This window comes from Petromyzon marinus, unplaced genomic scaffold (genome assembly GCF_048934315.1).
Source record: "Petromyzon marinus isolate PM22_M1 ecotype Great Lakes invasive population unplaced genomic scaffold, UKy_Petmar_22M1.pri1.0 PM_Scaffold_146, whole genome shotgun sequence".
Lineage (NCBI taxonomy): Eukaryota > Metazoa > Chordata > Hyperoartia > Petromyzontiformes > Petromyzontidae > Petromyzon > Petromyzon marinus.
In genome coordinates, this window is record NW_027423109.1 from 157233 (window position 1) to 180766 (window position 23534).

The 23534-nt window shown below is 51.6% G+C and overlaps 1 protein-coding gene across 1 annotated transcript; it reads right to left on the reverse strand.

Moving 5' to 3' along the window:
- Positions 1-754: 754 nt before the first annotated feature.
- LOC142922712 (E3 ubiquitin-protein ligase TRIM47-like) lies at positions 755-23534 on the reverse strand. The gene is made up of 6 exons (XM_076063540.1): positions 23152-23534; positions 14103-14664; positions 12544-12639; positions 6020-6253; positions 4078-4100; positions 755-1124 (listed from the first exon to the last, which is right to left on the reverse strand). The coding sequence occupies exons 1-6, from the start codon at positions 23532-23534 to the stop codon at positions 755-757; spliced, it is 1668 nt and encodes a 555-aa protein (XP_075919655.1).

The following is a 23534-nucleotide window of genomic DNA, read 5'->3' on the forward strand; positions in this document are numbered from 1 at the left end:
GTGTCTGTGTGGTGAGTCTGTGGGTCTCTCTGTGTGGTGAGTCTGTGGGTCTCTCTGTGTGGTGAGTCTGTGGGTCTCTCTGTGTGATGAGTCTGTGGGTCTCTGTGTGGTGAGTCTGTGGGTCTCTGTGTGGTGAGTCTGTGAGTCTCTGTGTGGTGAGTCTGTGGGTCTCTGTGTGGTGAGTCTGTGGGTGTCTCTGTGTGGTGAGTCTGTGGGTCTCTGTGTGGTGAGTCTGTGGGTCTCTGTGTGGTGAGTCTGTGGGTGTCTGTGTGGTGAGTCTGTGGGTGTCTCTGTGTGGTGAGTCTGTGTGTCTCTGTGTGGTGAGTCTGTGTGTCTCTGTGTGGTGAGTCTGTGGGTCTCTGTGGTGAGTCTGTGGGTCTCTGTGTGGTGAGTCTGTGGGTCTCTGTGTGATGAGTCTGTGGGTGTCTCTGTGTGGTGAGTCTGTGGGTGTCTGTGTGGTGAGTCTGTGTGTCTCTGTGTGGTGAGTCTGTGGGTGTCTCTGTGTGGTGAGTCTGTGGGTGTCTGTGTGGTGAGTCTGTGGGTCTCTGTGTGGTGAGTCTGTGGGTCTCTGTGTGATGAGTCTGTGGGTCTCTGTGTGATGAGTCTGTGGGTCTCTCTGTGTGGTGAGTCTGTGGGTGTCTCTCTGTGTGGTGAGTCTGTGGGTGTCTCTGTGTGGTGAGTCTGTGGGTCTCTGTGTGGTGAGTCTGTGGGTGTCTCTGCGTGGTGAATCTGTGGGTGTCTCTCTGCGGTGATTCTAACTCCGACGTCCGGCCTCACAGTTCTTGATGTAGCTTCTTCTGCTCGTGGCTTCCCTGCCGCTGCCGCCGCCGCCGAGGCTGCCGCTGCTCCTCCTCCGGAAAAGATTCCCGAGCGCGGCGCGGAGTTGTGGCAACTGGAGGGGCTCCACTCGCTCCCTGGAGCCCAAGCCGGAGCCCGGGCGAAGCCTCCTCCACCCCCCCTCCCCCACCCCGCCGACCGACTCCTCGTCGGCCTCCTTGGGCCCGCTGGGCCCCGCTAGGAAGTCGAGAATCTTGTCCACGTAAGCCTCACTTCGAGAGGACTCGGCAAAGTGCAGACCCGGTCGGACGGGCGGGTCCAAAGGAGACTGGCTCAGGGTCAGTAGCCTTGGTTGGTTAGGGGGTGGGGTGGTGGAGAGAATTGGGGGGATTGGGGGGGGGGAGGGTGGTTTGGTTGAGTTGTTCGACCAAACTTCAGCATGCTGGTCAGTGATGGAGGCGAACGTCGAGTGTGGGTGTGGATGAGTGAGTGGGTAGGTGAGTGAGTGAATGGGTGAGTGATAGAATGGGTGAGTGATAGAATGGGTGAGTGAGTGGGTGGGTAGGTCAGTGAGTGAATGGGTGAGTGAGTGGGTGGGTAGGTCAGTGAGTGAATGGGTGAGTGATAGAATGGGTGAGTGATAGAATGGGTGAGTGAGTGGGTGGGTAGGTGAGTGAGTGAATGGGTGAGTGATAGAATGGGTGAGTGATAGAATGGGTGAGTGAGTGGGTGGGTAGGTGAGTGAGTGAATGGGTGAGTGATAGAATGGGTGAGTGATAGAATGGGTGAGTGAGTGGGTGGGTAGGTCAGTGAATGAATGGGTGAGTGATAGAATGGGTGAGTGATAGAATGGGTGAGTGAGTGGGTGGGTAGGTCAGTGAGTGAATGGGTGAGTGATAGAATGGGTGAGTGATAGAATGGGTGAGTGAGTGGGTGGGTAGGTCAGTGAGTGAATGGGTGAGTGATAGAATGGGTGAGTGATAGAATGGGTGAGTGAGTGGGTGGGTAGGTCAGTGAGTGAATGGGTGAGTGATATAATGGGTGAGTGATAGAATGGGTGAGTGAGTGGGTGGGTAGGTCAGTGAGTGAATGGGTGAGTGATAGAATGGGTGAGTGAGTGAGTGGGTAGGTCAGTGAGTGAATGGGTGAGTGATCGAATGAGTGAGTGGGTGGGTAGGTCAGTGAGTTAATGGGTGAGTGATAGAATGGGTGAGTAAGTGGGTAGGTCAGTGAGTGAATGGGTGAGCGATCGATTGGGTGAGTGAGTGGGTGGGTAGGTCAGTGAGTTAATGGGTGAGTGATAGAATGGGTGAGTGAGTGGGTAGGTCAGTGAGTGAATGGGTGAGCGATCGATTGGGTGAGTGAGTGGGTGGGTAGGTCAGTGAGTGAATGGGTGAGTGAGTGTGTAGGTCAGTGATTGAATAGGTGAGTGATAGAATGGGTGAGTGATAGAATGGGTGGGTGAGTGAGTGGGTGGGTAGGTCAGTGAGTGAATGGGTGAGTGATCAAATGGGTGAGTGGGTGGGTAGGTCAGTGAGTGAATGGGTGAGTGATCGAATGGGTGAGTGATCGAATGGGTAGGTCAGTGAGTGAATGGGTGAATGAGTGGGTAGGTCAGTGAGCGAGTGAGTGGGTAGGTCAGTGAGTGAATGGGTGAATGAGTGGGTAGGTCAGTGAGTGAGTGAGTGGGTAGGTCAGTGAGTGAATGGGTGAGTGATCGAATGGGTGAATGATCGAATGGGTAGGTCAGTGAGTGAATGGGTGAATGAGTGGGTAGGTCAGTGAGTGAGTGAGTGGGTAGGTCAGTGAGTGAATGGGTGAGTGATCGAATGGGTGAATGATCGAATGGGTAGGTCAGTGAGTGAATGGGTGAATGAGTGGGTAGGTCAGTGAGTGAGTGAGTGGGTAGGTCAGTGAGTGAATGGGTGAGTGATCTAATGGGTGAGTGAGTGGGTAGGTCAGTGAGTGAATGGGTGAGTGATCTAATGGGTGAGTGAGTGGGTAGGTCAGTGAGTGAATGGGTGAGTGATAGAATGGGTGAGTGAGTGAGTGGTTAGGTCAGTGAGTGAATGGGTGAGGGATCGAATGGGTGGGTGAGTGGGTAGGTCAGTGAGTGAATGGGTGAGTGATCGAATGGGTGAGTGAGTGGGTAGGTCAGTGAGTGAATGGGTGAGTGATCGAATGGGTGAGTGAGTGGGTAGGTCAGTGAGTGAATGGGTGAGTGAGTGGGTAGGTCAGTGATTGAATGGGTGAGTGATCGAATGAGTGAGTGGGTGGGTAGGTCAGTGAGTGAATGGATGAGTGATCGAATGCTTGAGTGAGTGGGTGGGTAGGTCAGTGTGTGAATGGGTGAGTGAGTGGGTAGGTCAGTGAGTGAATGGGTGAGTGATCTAATGGGTGAGTGAGTGGGTAGGTCAGTGAGTGAATGGGTTAGTGATAGAATGGGTGAGTGATCGAATGGGTGAGTGAGTGGGTAGGTCAGTGAGTGAATGGGTGAGTGAGTGGGTAGGTCAGTGATTGAATGGGTGAGTGATCGAATGGGTGAGTGAGTGGGTGAGTGGTCTGGTGAGTGCGTGACTGGGTGTGAGTGGGTGAGTGAGTCGGTGAATGGGTGAGTAATTGGGTGAGTGAGCGGGTGAGTGAGCAAGTGAGTGTGTGACTGGGTCTGAGTGAGTGGATGAGTGAGTGGGTGAGTGAGTGGGTGAATGTGTGAGTGAGTGGGTGGGTGAGTGGGTGTGTGGGTGGGTGAGTGAGTAAACGGGTGAGTGCCCAAGGGAGTGTGTGACTGGGTGTGAGTGGGTTAATGTGGGTGAGTGAGTGAGTGGGTGAGTGAGTGGGTGGGTGAGTGAGTGAGTGTGTGAGTGAGTGAGTGAGTGGGTCGGTAAGTGAGTGAGTGGGTGAGTGAGTGGGTGAGTGAGTGAGTGGGTGAGTGAGTGAGTGTGTGAGTGAGTGAGTGGGTGGGTGAGTGAGTGAGTGGGTGAGTGAGTGAGTGCGTGAGTGAGTGAGTGGGTGAGTGAGTGAGTGGGTGAGTGAGTGGGTGAGTGAGTGTGTGGGTGAGTGTGTGAGTGTGTGGGTGAGTGGGTGGGTGAGTGCGTGGATGAGTGACTGGGTGAGTGAGTGGGTGAGTGAGTGGGTGAGTGAGCAGGTGAAAGGGTGAGCCTGTCGAGTGAGCATTGAGCTGTCACGCAAAGGGTGAGATACGAACCTAGGGGCGTCGTTGAAGCGATTGAATTCGAGGGTGCAAATCACCCAATAGGGTTCCGTTAAAGGGTTGAGTGAGTCACAGAGGAAGAGACTTACCTTTCACCATCTTTCATATAGCCCTAAACACACGCACAAAGACAACCCGGCCGTTAGTCTGCTGTAAACTAAGTACAACAAACTCAACACGTTCATTAGCAAAAACCGTGCGTTCGTGTGTGTGTTGAAGAGCGGCAGTGTGGGGGTTAGTGCGCTGCGCTACGAACCCGGTAACCCGAGTTCGTTTAAAAAAGCTCCCTCCTTCATCAACAGCTCTCTCCTTCATCCACAGCTCTCTCCTTCATCCACAGCTCTCTCCTTCATCCACAGCTCTCTCCTTCATCCACAGCTCTCTCCTTCTTCATCCACAGCCCTCTCCTTCATCCACAGCTCTCTCCTTCATCCACAGCTCTCTCCTTCATCCACAGCTCTCTCCTTCATCCACAGCTCTCTCCTTCTTCATCCACAGCTCTCTCCTTCATCCACAGCTCTCTCCTTCATCCACAGCTCTCTCCTTCATCCACAGCTCTCTCCTTCAGCCACAGCCCTCTCCTTCATCCACAGCTCTCTCCTTCATCCACAGCTCCCTCCTTCATCCACAGCTCTCTCCTTCAGCCACAGCCCTCTCCTTCATCCACAGCTCTCTCCTTCATCCACAGCTCTCTCCTTCATCCACAGCTCTCTCCTTCATCGACAGCTCTCTCCTTCAGCCACAGCCCTCTCCTTCATCCACAGCCCTCTCCTTCATCCACAGCTCTCTCCTTCATCCACAGCTCCCTCCTTCATCCACAGCTGCCTCCTTCATTCACAGGTCTCTCCTTCATCCACAGATGCCTGCCTCCTTCATCCACAGCTCTCTCCTTCATCCACAGCTCTCTCCTTCTTCATCCACAGCTCTCTCCTTCATCCACAGCTCTCTCATTCATCCACAGCTCTCTCCTTCATCCACAGCTCTCTCCTTCTTCATCCACAGCTCTCTCCTACATCCACAGCTCTCTCCTTCATCCACAGCTCTCTCCTTCATCCACAGCTCTCTCCTTCATCCACAGCTGCCTCCTTCTTCATCCACAGCTCTCTCCTACATCCAAAGCTCTCTCCTTCATCCATGGCTCTCTCCTTCTTCATCCACAGCTCCCTCCTTCATCCACAGCTCTCTCCTTCACCCACAGCTCCCTCCTTCACCCACAGCTCTCTCGTTCATCCAAAGCTGTCTCCTTCATCCACAGCTCCCTCCTCCATCCACAGCTCCCTCCTTCATCCACAGCTGCCTCCTTCATCAACAGCTCTCTCCTTCATCCATAGCTCTCTCCTTCATCCACAGCTCTCTCCTTCTTCATCCACAGCTCTCTCCTCCATCCACAGCTCTCTCCTCCATCAACAGCTCTCTCCTTCATCCACAGCTCTCTCCTCCATCCACAGCTCTCTTCTTCATCCACAGCTCTCTCCTTCATCCACAGCTCTCTCCTCCATCCACAGTTCTCTCCTTCATCCATGGCTCTCTACTTCATCCACAGCTCTCTCCTTCTTCATCCACAGCTCTCTCCTTCATCCACATCTCTCTCCTTCATCCACAGATCCCTCTTTCATCCACAGCTCTCTCCTCGACCCACAGCTCTCTCCATTGAAAAATAATGACGATGAAATTGTTATTGAAAAAAATAGTAAATAAATTACAATGAGAAAAAATAAAAAATAAATGTCTTATAATGAAAAAATAACGATGAAAAAATAACAATTAAAACTACATTAGTGAAAAATAATTATGGAAATATTAATGGTCCTCTCTTTTTGTAAATAACAATGAAAACATTCCAATAAAATCATTATTGTTGCAAAAAAAAGATGAATGAATGAAGCGATGGGAAAAATTAATAATTTAACGAAAAAATAACGACGACGTGAACAATCCTCGCGCGGGGAAAAAAACAACAATTGTCTACGTGATGTCCGACGTTTCGGGCAACGCCCCCTCCACCCCGAGGTCTCATTCCAGCGCAGTCACCCGGATGAAGGCCACGTGGTTCTCCGTCGCCTCGAGCTCGTGCACGGAACCCAGCGCCTCCTGGAGGAGTCCCAGCTCCGCGCGGAGCCTCGCGGCCTCGGCGCGGAGCTCCGCCTCCTTGGCGCGGAGCTCCGCCCGGGGCGTCGCCAGAGCCGAGAGGCGCTCCGCTGTCAGCAGCCCCAGCAGGGAGTCGAACTTGGCGGCCAGGCGAGACTCGGTCGCCACGCACGACTCCTGGTGGTGGTGGTGGTGAGACGTGGTGGTGGTGAGACGTGGTGGTTGTTGGTGGTGGGGGTGGTGGTGGTGGTGGTTGTGGTGGTGGTGTTTGTGGTGGTGGTGAGCCGTGGTGGTGGGGGTGGTGGTGGTGGGGGTGGTGGTGGTGGTGAGACGTGGTGGTGGTGGTGTTTGTGGTGGTGGTGGTGTTTGTGGTGGTGGTGGTGTTTGTGGTGGTGGGGGTGGTGGTGTTTGTAGTGGTGGTGGTTGTGGTGGTAGTGGTGGTGTTGGTGGTGTTTGTGGTGGTGGTGGTGTTTGTGGTGTTGGTTGTTGGTGGTGTTTGTGGTGGTAGTGGTGGTGTTGGTGGTGTTTGTGGTGGTGGTTGTTGGTGCTGTTTGTGGTGGTGGTGTTTGTGGTGGTGGTGGTGATGGTGGTGGTGTTTGTGGTCCCCGGGCCTCCCCTAGGTCGACTCGGCCTAAAATGAGTGTGTGGTCAACATTGTCACTGGAGAGATTGTTCCATCTCACTCCCTTCTACACCCGTGTGTGGACTAATCTCCATCTGTTCCATCTCACTCACCTTCTACACCGTGGGTGGACTAATCTCCATCTGTTCCATCTCGCTCCCTTCAACACCGTGTGTGGACTAATCTCCATCTGTTCCATCTCGCTCCCTTCTACACCGTGTGTGGACTAATCTCCATCTGTTCCATCTCACTCCCTTCTATACCCGTGTGTGGACTAATCTCCATCTGTTACATCTCGCTCCCTTCTATACCCGTGTGTGGACTAATCTCCATCTGTTCCATCTCGCTCCCTTCTACACCGTGTGTGGACTAATCTCAATCTGTTCCATCTCACTCCCTTCTACACCGTGTGTGGACTAATCTCCATCTGTTCCACTTCGCTCCCTTCTACCCCGTGGGTGGACTAATCTCCATCTGTTCCATCTCGCTCCCTTCTACACCGTGTGTGGACTAATCTCCATCTGTTCCATCTCGCTCCCTTCTACACCGTGTGTGGACTAATCTCAATCTGTTCCATCTCACTCCCTTCTACACCGTGTGTGGACTAATCTCCATCTGTTCCATCTTACTTCACCTTCTACACCGTGTGTGGACTAATCTCCATCTGTTCCATCTCGCTCCCTTCTACACCGTGTGTGGACTAATCTCCATCTGTTCCATCTCGCTCCCTTCTACCCCGTGGGTGAACTAATCTCCATCTGTTCCATCTCACTCCCTTCTACCCATGGGTGGACTAATCTCCATCTGTTCCATCTCGCTCCCTTCTACCCCGTGAGTGGACTAATCGCTATCTGTTCCACCTCGCTCCCTTCTACACCCGTGTGTGGACTAATCTCCATCTGTTCCATCTCGCTCCCTTCTACCCGTGTGTGGACTAATCTCCATCTGTTCCATCTCGCTCCCTTCTACACCGTGGGTGGACTAATCTCCATCTGTTCCATCTTGCTCCCATCTACCCCGTGTGTGGACTAATCTCCATCTGTTCCATCTCACTCCCTTCTACACCGTGTGTGGACTAATCTCAATCTGTTCCATCTCACTCCCTTCTACACCGTGTGTGGACTAATCTCCATCTGTTCCATCTCACTCCCCTTCTACCCCGTGTGTGGACTAATCTCCATCTGTTCCATCTTACTTCACCTTCTACACCGTGTGTGGACTAATCTCCATCTGTTCCATCTCGCTCCCTTCTACACCGTGTGTGGACTAATCTCCATCTGTTCCATCTCGCTCCCTTCTACCCCGTGGGTGAACTAATCTCCATCTGTTCCATCTCACTCCCTTCTACCCATGGGTGGACTAATCTCCATCTGTTCCATCTCGCTCCCTTCTACCCCGTGAGTGGACTAATCGCCATCTGTTCCACCTCGCTCCCTTCTACACCCGTGTGTGGACTAATCTCCATCTGTTCCATCTCGCTCCCTTCTACCCGTGTGTGAACTAATCTCCATCTGTTCCATCTCGCTCCCTTCTACACCGTGGGTGGACTAATCTCCATCTGTTCCATCTTGCTCCCATCTACCCCGTGTGTGGACTAATCTCCATCTGTTCCATCTCACTCCCTTCTATACCCGTGGGTGGACTAATCTCCATCTGTTCCATCTCACTCCCTTCTACACCGTGTGTGGACTAATCTCCATCTGTTCCATCTCACTCCCTTCTATACCCGTGGGTGGACTAATCTCCATCTGTTCCATCTCACTCCTTTCTACCACGGGTGTGGACTAATCTCCATCTGTTCCTTCTCACTCCCTTCTACACCGTGTGTGGACTAATCTCCATCTGTTCCATCTCACTCCACCTTCTACACCGTGTGTGGACTAATCTCCATCTGTTCCATCACACTCCCTTCTAGCCCGTGTGTGGACTAATCTCCATCTGTTCCATCTCACTCCCTTATACCACGTGGGTGGACTAATCTCCATCTGTTCCACCTCACTCCCTTCTACACCGTGTGTGGACTAATCTCCATCTGTTCCATCTCACTCCCTTCTACCCCGTGTGTGGACTGATCTCCATCTGTTCCATCTCACTTCTCCTTCTACACCGTGTGTGGACTAATCTCCATCTGTTCCATCTCACTCCCTTCTACCCCTTGTGTGGACTAATCTCCATCTGTTCCATCTCACCCCCTTCTACACCCGTGTGTGGACTAATCTCCATCTGTTCCATCTCGCTCCCTTCCACGCCGTGTGTGGACTAATCTCCATCTGTTCCACCTCACTCCCTTCTACACCGTGTGTGGACTAATCTCCATCTGTTCCATCTCACTCCCTTCTACCCCGTGTGTGGACTAATCTCCATCTGTTCCATCTCACCCCCTTCTACACCCGTGTGTGGACTAATCTCCATCTGTTCCATCTCGCTCCCTTCCACGCCGTGTGTGGACTAATCTCCATCTGTTCCACCTCACTCCCTTCTACACCGTGTGTGGACTAATCTCCATCTGTTCCATCTCACTCCCTTCTACCCCGTGTGTGGACTAATCTCCATCTGTTCCATCTCACTCCCTTCTACACCCGTGGGTGGACTAATCTCCATCTGTTCCATCTCACTCCCTTCTACCCCGTGTGTGGACTAATCTCCATCTGTTTCCATCTCGCTCCCTTCTACAGCGTGTGTGGACTAATCTCCATCTGTTTCCATCTCGCTCCCTTCTACAGCGTGTGTGGACTAATCTCCATCTGTTCCATCTCGCTCCCTTCTACCCCGTGTGTGAACTAATCTCCATCTGTTCCATCTCGCTCCCTTCTACCACGTGTGTGGACTAATCTCCATCTGTTCCATCTCGCTCCCTTCTACCACGTGTGTGGACTAATCTCCATCTGTTCCATCTCGCTCCCTTCTACACCGTGTGTGGACTAATCTCCATCTGTTCCATCTCGCTCCCTTCTACACCGTGTACACTAATCTCCATCTGTTCCATCTTGCTCCCTTCTACCCCGTGTGTGAACTAATCTCCATCTGTTCCATCTCGCTCCCTTCTACCACGTGTGTGGACTAATCTCCATCTGTTCCATCTCGCTCCCTTCTACCACGTGTGTGGACTAATCTCCATCTGTTCCATCACACTCCCTTCTATACCCGTGGGTGGACTAATCTCCATCTGTTCCATTTCGCTCCCCTTCTACCACGTTTGTGGACTAATCTCCATCTGTTCCATCTCGCTCCCTTCTACACCGTGTGTGAACTAATCTCCACCTGTATCTGTGGCTGTCGAATGTTTGGGGCCGTCCATAAATGACGTCACGCGATTTTTGACCCCCCCTCCCCCTTCGTCACATGACGTCACAAAAAGTCAGACCCCGCCCCCTCAAATATGACGTCACAAAGCTCTGCCCCTCCCCCCCCCCTCCCAAAATATTTTTTTTTAAATAAAACTACGCTTCAAATCGCTTTGAACTATTGTCACGTTGTAGTTGTGTATTTAACGTGGCGCTTACCACTCCGATGTTGTAGGTAGAAAACATTTACTAAAACAAAGTCCCATTTATATTCTTGGTTCTTTCGGTAAAGTCACCGCGTCGAAGGGAAACAATAAAATAATAAATAAAAATATACATACAAAACAATAAAATTCTCACGACGTTTCGACTCAACGCCACGAGCAAGCATCGTCAGGTGTGAAACGTCGTGAGAATTTTATCGTTTTATATAAATATATATTTTTTAATTATTATTTTATCGTTTTCCCACCCCCCCAATTTCCACGCGGTGACTTTACCGAAAGAAAAACCAAGGGTTATGAATCACTGCAGTCAACGAAAGCTTTAACTGAAAAAATAAAAATAATTTAAAGTCCATTTTAATTAAGCGGAAATGCTGGATGTTCATAATAAAAGTGTTTTTGGGTTAGATCGCGTTTATTTATAAATGTGTCGTAACCCTCCACCACCCGACACGGCCAATCAGCAAAAAAAAGTGTCACGTTGACAAAAAGACAAAAATAGTTCACTACTTTAGCCCACCGGTGTGTTGTTGAAGAGTGAATCCACAACATTTACAGTTTGAGTAGTGTGACGTTTCGCTGGTAAATACATCCAGCATCATCGGGCAATTCGCCAGAATGGTAAAGCCCTCTCTTGCTCCCGGTTTTATATAGAGCAGCACGGTGACGTCATCACTTAACTCATATCAGGTGCAGTGATTAGAGGCGGAGGGTGGGGGGGTATTGTAATTATATAATCGATTAGTAATCAGTCATTGGTTACATTATGAGACCTCCTTTGCCAGAAACAAGATATAGTAATAGGTTTTTACCCTTTTAACTGGCACAAAAACTGACACCTTTATTCAAGGCATCATGTTTGCAATAACCACAACACAAGCAGTCAGAATGCAAACAAAAAAGAGAGACAACTCTGATAATGATATGCCTTTTGGCGTCTTCTGGTCCAACACCAATGGAGACTATAGGGCTCTAAGAAAAGCCGTCTCGGGTGTGGACCAATCAAATTCAAGGACAGTGCCAATATTATTATCAGAGTTTTCTCTCTTTTTGTTTGCATATTGACTGCTTGTGTTGTGGTTATTGCAAACATGATGCCTTGAATAAAGGTGTCAGTTTTTTGTGCCCAGTTAAAAGGGTAAAAACCTATCACTGTATCTTGTTACTGGCAAAGGAGGTCTCAGAATGTAAATGCTCACCCCCAGCCCTCAATACTCTGATGGTGCGCTGTTTTTGAGTTGTACGCCTTTTGGCGTCTTCTGGTCCAACACCAGTGGAGACTTAAGGGCTCTAAGAAAAGCCGTCTCGGGTGTGGACCAATCAAATTCAAGGACAGTGACAATATTATTATCAGAGTTGTCTCTCTTTTTGTTTGCATTTTGACTGCTTGTGTTGTGGTTATTGCAAACATGATGCCTTGAATAAAGGTGTCAGTTTTTGTGCCAGTTAAAAGGGTAAAAACCTATTACTATATCTTGTTACTGGCAAAGGAGGTCTCATAGTGTAAATGCTCACCCTGAGCCCTCAAGACTCTGATGGTGCGCTGTTTTTGAGTTGTACGCCTTTTGGCGTCTTCTGGCCCAACACCAGTGGAAACTAAAGGGCTCTAAGAAAAGCCGTCTCTGGTGTGGACCAATCAAATTCAAGGACAGTGCCAATATCATTATCAGAGTTTTCTCTCTTTTTGTTTGCATTTTGACTGCTTGTGTTGTGGTTATTGCAAACATGACGCCTTGAATAAATAAAGGTGTCAGTTTTTGTGCCCAGTTAAAAGGGTAAAAACCTATTCCTATTTCCTATAGTCATTGGTTATGATTAGTAATGAGTTGTAGATTAGTAATTCTTTAAATCAAAATGTAACGTGCATTATTTAATAATACGCTTACATGCTGGATGTATTTACCAGCGAAACGTCACGGTACAACTCAAACTGTAAATGTTGTGGATCCACTCTTCAACAACACACCGGTGCGGGGCTAAAGTAGAGAACTAATTTGTCTTTTTGTCAACGTGACACCCCTTTTTTTTTGCTGATTTGCCCGTGTCGGGTGGTGGAGGGTTACGACACATTTATAAATAACAAAAAAAAACACCTTTAGCGTGAATAATATCGGTGGCGAAAGCCCGCTGCGTGTTTAAACTGAGAACGTGCGTTTGCCCGTAATTTATTTATAAAGTTTGCCCATTTTGACGTGACGTCACATTTCTCAAACCCTCCCCCCACCCCACCCACCCCCGCTAGGTGCGTGACGTCACTCATGGGGGGCGTGACGTGTGACGTGTGTGAATCGTCATCGTCGTCACAGCCGTTGCCCCGTGATGACGTGCGAGCCTCACGTCGAGGGCCAGAGTGGTGCGGTGGAGCTCCTGCAGGTAGACGTTGATGCTCCTCTGCCTGTCCCGTAGGCAACGCTTGCACGAGGCGAGCCGCTCCTGAGGGGAGGGGGGGGCCGTGAGAAACGTCAGCAGCAGCGGTGACGTCACCGCGGCCACGTCCCGTGCCAGGCTAGGTGCACCTCGAGGCCGCCACGTGGGGGTGTCGAACGCCCCGCCGGCAGGAGGTCACTGGGCAGACCCGGCAGGTGCCACGGGTCGACTGACTGAGATGACTGGCTGATGCACCACCTGTGCCCCCTACTGTGCCAACCTGCTGTGCTTTAGCCACCCGGCGCTCCGCTCGTTGTTGTGAGCGTCGCTCCTCCGCCCTCCGTTGTTGTTGGAGGGCGACTGCCTCCAACTGCCCAGTAGCGTCCTTCACGAGCCTCCTCCACAGAGGCCGATCTTGACACCGCTGGTACCAGTCATCGGCAAGTCCACTCAGCTCCACGTCCTCCTGTACCACATCACTCCATCTCTTCTCTAGCCCGTGCCGCGCCCGCTTAGCCCCCTCAATCCGGACGAACAAAAGCTGTTTCGGCATGCGGTGGCTGGGCATGCGGGCTACATGACCCAGCCATCGCAGCCTTGCCCGCCGGAGGAGCTCACCGATGGGATCTTGCCCAGATCTTTCAAGGATTTGTGAGCTCCTCACACAATCCAGTCTGGTTAAACCCAGGATGGATCGTAGGCAGGCCAGCCTAAATGTTTCTAACTGGCTACATGACCCAGCCATCGGCACCACCGCCACCACCGCCACAACCACCACAATCACCACCAGCACCACCGCTTCCACTACCACCTCCTCCTCCACCACCTCCTCCACCACCATCACCCTCACCACCTCCACCTGCACCTGCACCATCACCTCCACCACCACTTGCAGTACCACCTCCTCCACCACGATCACCAGCACCAACACCGCTGCTTCCACTACCACCTCGTCCGCCACCATCACCACCATTTTACACTGCCACCACCTCCACCACCTCTACCACCACCACCACCACCTGCACAACCTCCAACATCACCGCCACCTCCACCATCACCACCACCACCTCCACCACCTCCACCACCACCTGCACCCCTTCCAACATCACCACCACCACCACCACCCCCACCACCACCACCACCACCTCCACCACCACCACCACCCCCACCACCACTACCACCACCACCACCCCCACCACCACCACCACCACCTCCACCACCACCTCCACCACCACCACCACCACCACCCCCACCACCACCACCACCACCTCCACCACCACCACCACCACCACCACCCCCACCACCACTACCACCACCTCCAACATCACCGCCACCTCCAACATCACCACCACCACCACCTGCACCACCTTCAACATCACCTCCACCATCACCTTCACCCCCACCCCCCCCACCACCCCCCCCACCATCACCTTCACCCCCACCCCCCCCACCACCCACCCCCCACCCACCCCCCCCACCCCCCCCCACCCTCCCCCCCCCCCCCACCCCCCACGTGGTGCCCGACTCACGCTCTGCCGCGCTCGCTCTTCGGCCACGGGCCCCGCACGGTGTCCACGGCCGTGCCGCCCCGAGTCGGCCGTGCAGGCCCGGCAGGCGAGCTCCCCCTCCTCCCGGCAGTACAGCTCCAGCTCCAGGCCGTGCTCGTCACACCTCGTCCACCTCATCCTCCTCCTCCTCCTCCTCCTAGCCGCGCCATCCTCCTCCTCATCCTCATCCTCCTCATCCTCCTCCTCCTCGTCATCCTCCTCCGCCGCCGCTCCCCGCGGCCTGGGGGCGACGAGGGGGTGGCTCAGGCGCAGGTGAGGCAGCCGGGAGTGTGGCTCCAGGTGACACTCGCACAGCGAGACCTCGCACCGTAGGCAGCTACGCACGGCCACGCGACGTCCGGGCCCGCGGCAGATGTCACACGGCACCTGGGGTGGGGAGGGTGGAGGAGGAAGAGGTGGAGGAGGAGGTGGAGGAGGTGGAGGAGGAGGTGGAGGAGGTGGAGGAGGTGGGGGAGACCTCGCACCGCAGGCAGCTACGCACGGCCACGCGACGTCCGGGCCCGCGGCAGATGTCACACGGCACCTGGGGTGGGGAGGGAGGAGGAGGAAGAGGTGGAGGAGGTGAGGGAGGTGGAGGAGGAGGTGGAGGAGGAGGTGGAGGAGGTGGAGGAGGTGGGGGAGACCTCGCACCGTAGGCAGCTACGCACGGCCACGCGACGTCCGGGCCCGCGGCAGATGTCACACGGCACCTGGGGTGGGGAGGGAGGAGGAGGAAGAGGTGGAGGAGGTGAGGGAGGTGGAGGAGGAGGTGGAGGAGGAGGTGGAGGAGGTGGAGGAGGTGGGGGAGACCTCGCACCGTAGGCAGCTACGCACGGCCACGCGACGTCCGGGCCCGCGGCAGATGTCACACGGCACCTGGGGTGGGGAGGGTGGAGGAGGAAGAGGTGGAGGAGGAGGTGGAGGAGGTGGAGGAGGAGGTGGAGGAGGTGGAGGAGGTGGGGGAGACCTCGCACCGCAGGCAGCTACGCACGGCCACGCGACGTCCGGGCCCGCGGCAGATGTCACACGGCACCTGGGGTGGGGAGGGAGGAGGAGGAAGAGGTGGAGGAGGAGGTGGAGGAGGAGGTGAGGGAGGTGGAGGAGGAGGTGGAGGAGGAGGTGGAGGAGGTGGAGGAGGTGGGGGAGACCTCGCACCGCAGGCAGCTACGCACGGCCACGAGACGTCCGGGCCCGCGGCAGATGTCACACGGCACCTGGGGAGGGTGGAGGAGGAAGAGGTGGAGGAGGTGAGGGAGGTGGAGGAGGTGGAGGAGGAGGTGGAGGAGGTGGGGGAGACCTCGCACCGCAGGCAGCTACGCACGGCCACGCGACGTCCGGGCCCGCGGCAGATGTCACACGGCACCTGGGGAGGGTGGAGGAGGAAGAGGTGGAGGAGGTGAGGGAGGTGGAGGAGGAGGTGGAGGAGGAGGTGGAGGAGGTGGGGGAGACCTCGCACCGTAGGCAGCTACGCACGGCCACGCGACGTCCGGGCCCGCGGCAGATGTCACACGGCACCTGGGGTGGGGAGGGAGGAGGAGGAAGAGGTGGAGGAGGTGAGGGAGGTGGAGGAGGAGGTGGAGGAGGAGGTGGAGGAGGTGGGGGAGACCTCGCACCGTAGGCAGCTACGCACGGCCACGCGACGTCCGGGCCCGCGGCAGATGTCACACGGCACCTGGGGTGGGGAGGGAGGAGGAGGAAGAGGTGGAGGAGGTGAGGGAGGTGGAGGAGGAGGTGGAGGAGGAGGTGGAGGAGGTGGGGGAGACCTCGCACCGCAGGCAGCTACGCACGGCCACGAGACGTCCGGGCCCGCGGCAGATGTCACACGGCACCTGGGGTGGGGAGGGTGGAGGAGGTGGTGGAGGTGGGGGAGGTGGAGGGGGTGGAGGAGGTGGAGGAGGTGGGGGAGGTGGGGGGGGGGGGGGTTGGAGGAGTTGGAGGAGTTGGAGGAGTTGGAGGAGGTGGAGGAGGTGAAGGAGTTGGAGGAGGTGGAGGAGTTGGAGGAGGTGGAGGAGGAGTTGTAGGAGGTGGAGGAGGTGGAGGAGGTGAAGGAGTTGGAGGAGTTGGAGGAGTTGGAGGAGGTGGAGGAGGTGGAGGAGGTGGAGAAGGTGGAGGAGGTGGAGGGGTAGAGGAGGTGGGGGAGGTGGAGGAGCTGGAGCATATCGTGTGTGTCTGTTGTTGTTATTGTTGTTGTAACGTTTTGACCCCGTGCTCCTACTGGACGTCTGTTACTAAAGCGCTTCGTAGCTCATCGGATTCCTCCTCCTCCAGCAGTCTAAAAGCAGATTTCGGGCAGAAGCGCATCTCAAAGCGGCACTCGATATCGTCTGATGACGATAACGATAACTCATCCACCTACTAACTCGCCTATTCACTCACTCATCCACCCACCAACTCGCCTATTCACTCCCGCACCCACCCACCAACTCGTCTATTCACTCGCCCACCCACCCACCAACTCGCCCATTCACTCCCACACCCACCCACCAACTCGCCCATTCACTCCCACACCGACCCACCATCTCACCTATTCACTCCCACACCCACCCACCAACTCGCCTATTCACTCACTCATCCACCCACCAACTCGCCTATTCACTCCCACACCCACCCACCAACTCGCCTATTCACTCCCACACCCACCCACCAACTCGCCTATTCACTCCCACACCCACCCACCAATTCGCCTATTCACTCCCACACCCACCCACCAACTCGCCTATTCACTCCCACACCCACCCACCAACTCGCCTATTCACTCCCACACCCACCCACCAACTCGCCTATTCACTCCCACACCCACCCACCAACTCGCCTATTCACTCCCTCATCCACCCACCAACTCGCCTATTCACTCACCCATCCACCCACCAACTCGCCTATTCACTCACCCATCCACCCACCATCTTGCCTATTCACTTCCACACCCACCTACCAACTCGCCCATTCACTCCCACACCCACCCACCAACTCGCCTATTCACTCCCACACCCACCCACCAACTCGCCTATTCACTCCCACACCCACCCACCAACTCACCTATTCACTCCCACACCCACCCACCAACTCGCCCATTCACTCCCACACCCACCCACCAACTCGCCTATTCACTCCCACACCCACCCACCAACTCGCCTATTCACTCCCACACCCACCCACCAATTCGCCCATTCACTCCCACACCCACCCACCAACTCGCCTATTCACTCCCACACCCACCCACCAACTCGCCTATTCACTCCCACACCCACCCACCAACTCGCCTATTCACTCCCACACCCACCCACCAACTCGCCTATTCACTCCCACACCCACCCACCAACTCGCCTATTCACTCCCACACCCACCCACCAACTCGCCCATTCACTCCCACACCCACCCACCAATTCGCCTATTCACTCGCCCATCCACCATGAGACCTTCACTCAAAACTGCTCTAGAGGAGTTGTACACCCCTAGCTGCCACTGCTATTCAGTGGCCTCAAATAAAATAAAATGTTTTCGCTCCGGATGACCGCTGCAAAGTATTATTCTGTATTTTGATTTAGCGTGCTGATCTCTAAAGGTGCATTGGACATTTTTGATACTCCGACTGATGCTCCTGTTGTTGTGGAGTGACTCATGCAGCCAGCTATGGCTACAGGGTTTGGTGTTACATGTTATTATTTATGTAATTTATTGTAAAAAATTCGGTCACAGTCCCTATGATCACTCTTACGTTGCAATTATGGCTTTATTTTTAGGTGATTTCGAAAAGTTTTTTTGGTTTGGCCATGTTTGTTTATTGTAGTACGGAGTTAGACTGATGGCCTTAATCTAAGTTGTCTTGTGGTTGTTGTTGTGGTTGTTGTTGTTGTGGTTGTTGTTGTTGTGGTTGTTGTTGTGGTTGTTGTTGTTGTTGTTTGATTTGCATCCCACTGGGAGTGTTGCACACAGTGTTGGTGGTGTAACGGTGCTTTTTCTGGAATATTTTGATGTTTTTTTTCCCCATGGATTTTTCTGTTTGCCCAGTCACCACACGCAGCAGTCACTGTAAGATGTTTGTCTTGATCGTGTTTTTGTTTTTTTGTGTTTGTTGTGGTTGCACTCCGATTCAAGAGCCCAATGGCTCACAGGGCTATACCAACATTAATGAAACTGAAACCAACTCTCCTATTCACTCACCCACCCACCCACTCTCGTATTAACTCGCGCACCCACCCACCAACTCTCCTATTCACTCACCCACCCACCCACTCTCGTATTAACTCGCGCACCCACCCACCAATTCTCCTATTCACTCACCCACCCACCCACTCTCGTATTAACTCGCGCACCCACCCACCAACTCGCCTATTCACTCTCCCATCCACCCAACAACTCGCCTATTAATTCACCCATCCACCCACCAACCCGCCTATTAACCCGCGCACCCACCCACCAACTCGCCTCATTCACTCTCCTACCCACCCACCAACTCGCCTATTCACTCACCCATCCACCCACCAACTCGCCTATTAACTCGCGCACCCACCCACCAACTCGCCTCATTCACTCTCCCAACCACCCACCAACTCGCCTATTCACTCTCCCAACCACCCACCAACCCGCCTATTCACTCTCCCACCCACCTACCATACCAACTCGACTATTCACTCTCCCACCCACCCACCAACTCGACTATTCACTCACCCATCCACCCACCAACTCGCCTATTAACTCGCGCACCCACCCACCAACTCGCCTATTCACTCACCCACCCACCCACCAACCCACCAACTCGACTATTCACTCGCCCACCAACCAACTCTCTTGCCCACTCACTCGTTCGCTCGCTTCCTCACCCACAACTACCATCCCACCCATTCACTCGCCCACACTCCGCTCACTCACTCGGGCATTCAGGGAGGGTTGGTGGATCACACGTGGATGTTGCAAAACTCCCTTATCGCCGCGTCGAGGCGGAGTCCTATCGCTCAGCTCCTCACTCACCCACTCACTCATCCATTAATACGGGCATTCACTCACTGACTCACCTACCCATCAACCCACCCACTCATTGACGCATTAACCCACTCACTCACCCACTCACTCACCCATTAACCCACTCACTCACCCACTCACTCATCCATTAATACGGGCATTCACTCACTGACTCACCTACCCATCAACCCACACACTCATTGACGCATTAACCCACTCACTCACCCACTCACTCACCCACTCATTGACCCATTAACCCACTCACTCACCCACTCGCTCACCTCTTACTTACTCACCCACTCACTCACCCACTCACTCACCCACTCACTTACCTACTCACTCACCCACTCACTCACCCACTCACTCACCCACCCACTCACTCACCCACTCACTCGCTCACCTCTCACTAACTCATCCACTCACTCACCCATTCACTCACCCACTCACTCAGCCACTCACCCACTCACTCACCTCTCACTTACTCACCCACTCACCTCAACGCTTTCAAGCGATCACTTCCGGTTCAGTGATTCTGCACTAGCTTTATCACTATAGTACTATACCGCCTTTAAGCTTCATGAACGACGGGTGTCTAAGGTTAGCGATTTGTTGTATTATCTGGGCTGCATGAAAAAATACAATTACTTTACCGTGCGAGTAAAAACATTCTTGCGTTATAATGTTTACGTGTTTATTTTATTTTATTTAGAGCCCCTTTATAACATCATACGCTACAGGCCCCTGCACCTCGCTTCATCCAGCACTATCACTATAGTACTATACTGCCTGCAACTTCTATGAGTGACTTAAGTGTTTAAGGTTAGCGATTTGTCCTATTATCAGGCTGTATAGCAAAATAAAAAATACAATTAATCTTCTACGAAAGTTATACATTTGCGTATCTTATATCAATGTACCCCGCACCTCGTTTCATCCGGCACTATCACTATAGTACTATACTGCCTGTAACTTCTATGAATGACTTAAGTGTTTAAGGTTAGCGATTTGTCCTATTATCAGGCTGTATAGCAAAATAAAAAATACAATTACTCTTCTACGAAAGATATACATTTGTATATTTTAATATCAATGTACCCCACACCTCACTTCATCCAGCACTATCACTATAGTACTATACTGCCTGTAACTTCTATGAATGACTTAAGTGTTTAAGGTTAGCGATTTGTCCTATTATCAGGCTGTATAGCAAAATAAAAAATACAATTACTCTTCTACGAAAGATATACATTTGTATATTTTAATATCAATGTACCCCGCACCTTGCTTCATCCAGCACTATCACTATAGTACTATACTGCCTGTAACTTCTATGAATGACTTACGTGTTTAAGGTTAGCGATTTGTCCTATTATCAGGCTGTATAGCAAAATAAAAAATACGATTAATCTTCTACGAAAGTTATACATTTGCATATCTTAATATCAACGTACCCCGCACCTCGTTTCATCCGGCACTATCACTATAGTACTATAGTGCCTGCAACTTCTATGAATGACTTAAGTGTTTAAGGTTCAAGATTTCTAGATTTGAAGCTTTCGTGACTGCAAGGATCCATACTCTTTGGTTCTATTCGGTAAAGTCACGTAGGTAACAAATAAAACATCTCACGACGTTTCGGCCACAACACAAGCGGCCTTCATCAGGTGAAGGGACCAGACTGTCCAGAGGACAGCGCTGGAGTGAAAGACAGCCAAGCTCAGACCGCGACCTTTAAGCTGTGTGAGAGTTATTAAGGTGCCTTGACAAAGCAATTAGCATAAAGATTTGTCCTATTATCAGGCTGTATAGCAAAATAAAAAACACGATTAATCTTCTACGAAAGTTATACATTTGTGTATCTTAATATCAACGTACCCCGCTCCTTGCATCACCGGCACTATCACTATAGTACTATACTGCCTGCAACTTCTATGAATGACTTACGTGTTTAAGGTTAGCGATTTGTCCTATTATCAGGCTGTATAGCAAAATAAAAAATACAATTACTCTTCTACGAAAGTTATACATTTGCGTATTTTAATATCAACGTACCCCGCACCTCGCTTCATCCAGCACTATCACTATAGTACTATACTGCCTGCAACTTCTATGAATGACTTACCTGTTTAAGTTTTGATTTAAAGCTTTCGTGACTGCAGTAATTCATATTCTTAGCTCTTTCCGTGAAGTCACGTTGAAGGGAAACAATAAAATAATAAAATATACATAAAACAATATCAATTTCCCTTCAACGTGACTTTACCGAAAGAGCTAAGAATATTAAGTGTTTAAGGTTAGCGATTTGTCCTATTATCAGGCTGTATAGCAAAATAAAAAAATACAATTAATCTTCTACGAAAGTTATACATTTGCGTATCTTAATATCAATGTACCCCGCACCTCGTTTCATCCGGCACTATCACTATAGTACTATACTGCCTGCAACCTTTATGAACGACTGGATGTTTAAGGTTCAAGATTTCTAGATTTGAAGCTTTCGTGACTGCAAGGATCCATACTCTTTGGTTCTATTCGGTAAAGTCACCACGTAGGTAAAAAATAAAACAACAAAATTCTCACGACGTTTCGGCCACAACACAAGCGACCTTCATCAGGTGAAGGGACCAGACTGTCCAGAGGACAGCGCTGGAGTGAAACACAGCCAAGCTCAGACCGCGACCTTTAAGTTGTGTGAGAGTTATTAAGGTGCCTTGACAAAGGAATTAGCATAAAGATTTGTCCTATTATCAGGCTGTATAGCAAAATAAAAAATACAATTACTCTTCTACGAAAGTTATACATTTGCGTATTTTAATATCAACGTACCCCGCACCTCACTTCATCCGGCACTATCACTATAGTACTATACTGCCTGCAACTTCTATGAATGACTTACCTGTTTAAGTTTTTGATTTAAAGCTTTCGTGACTGCAGTAATTCATATTCTTAGCTCTTTCCGTGAAGTCACGTTGAAGGGAAACAATAAAATAACAGAATATATATGAAACAATATCAATTTCCCTTCAACGTGACTTTACCGAAAGAGCTAAGAATATTAAGTGTTTAAGGTTAGCGATTTGTCCTATTATCAGGCTGTATAGCAAAATAAAAAAATACAATTACTCTTCTACGAAAGTTATACATTTGCGTATCTTAATATCAACGTACCCCGCACCTCGTTTCATCCGGCACTATCACTATAGTACTATACTGCCTGCAACCTTAATGAACGACTGGGTGTTTAAGGTTAAAGATTTCTAGATTTGAAGCTTTCGTGACTGCAAAGATCCATCCTCTTTGGTTCTATTCGGTAAAGTCACCACGTAGGTAACAAATAAAACATCTCACGACGTTTCGGCCACAACACAAGCAGCCTCCATCAGGTGAAGGGACCAGACTGTCCAGAGGACAGCGCTGGAGTGAAACACAGCCAAGCTCAGACCGCGACCCTTTAAGCTGTGTGAGAGTAATTAAGGTGCCTTGACAAAGGAATTAGCATAAAGATTTGTCCTATTATCAGGCTGTATAGCAAAATAAAAAACACGATTAATCTTCTACGAAAGTTATACATTTGTGTATTTTAATATCAACGTACCTCGCACCTTGCATCACCGGCACTATCACTATAGTACTATACTGCCTGCAACTTCTATGAATGACTTACGTGTTTAAGGTTAAAGATTTTGTCCTATTATCAGGCTGTATAGCAAAATAAAAAATACAATTAATCTTCTACGTGTTTAAGGTTAAAGATTTTGTCCTATTATCAGGCTGTATAGCAAAATAAAAAATACAATTAATCTTCTACGTGTTTAAGGTTAAAGATTTTGTCCTATTATCAGGCTGTATAGCAAAATAAAAAATACAATTAATATTCTACGTGTTTAAGGTTAAAGATTTTGTCCTATTATCAGGCTGTATAGCAAAATAAAAAATACAATTAATCTTCTACGTGTTTAAGGTTAAAGATTTTGTCCTATTATCAGGCTGTATAGCAAAATAAATAAAAAACACGATTAATCTTCTACGAAAGTTATACATTTGCGTATCTTAACATCGACGTACCCCGCACCTCGCTCCATCCGGGCAACCGGCGCCTACCTCCGATGGGTCTCCACCACCACCACCACCACCGCCACCACCGCGGCCGCCGGATGTCCCCGCCTGCCCCGCCGCTCTCATCTCGCTTAGCCGGGCGGCCAGGTCCGCGACCACCACGTTCCTGCTCAGCTCCGGCCGGGGCGAGAAAATCCGCCGACAGTCCGGGCAGGCGCCGCGCGAGCCGTCCGCCGCTGCCGCCTCCTCCTGGTCCGGCGTCGTCCACGACCTCACGACACAAGCCCTGCAGTAGGTGTGTCCGCAGGGCAAGGTCACCGGGTCGCGGAAGAGTTGGAGGCAGACGGAGCAGGTGAGACTCTTCTCCTCCTCCTGGCCGTAGCTCGAGGCAGAAGCCAT

Excerpts from the sequence above, each read along its gene's own strand:
- LOC142922712 (XM_076063540.1), bottom strand. The coding sequence starts at position 23,534 with ATGGCTTCTGCCTCGAGCTACGGCCAGGAGGAGGAGAAGAGTCTCACC. Across the intron at positions 6,254-12,543 it reads GCACCACTCTGGCCCTCGAC|GAGTCGTGCGTGGCGACCGA; the intron begins GTGAGGCTCGCA and ends CACCACCACCAG. Across the intron at positions 4,101-6,019 it reads ACCACGTGGCCTTCATCCGG|GGCTATATGAAAGATGGTGA; the intron begins GTGACTGCGCTG and ends GCGTGTGTTTAG.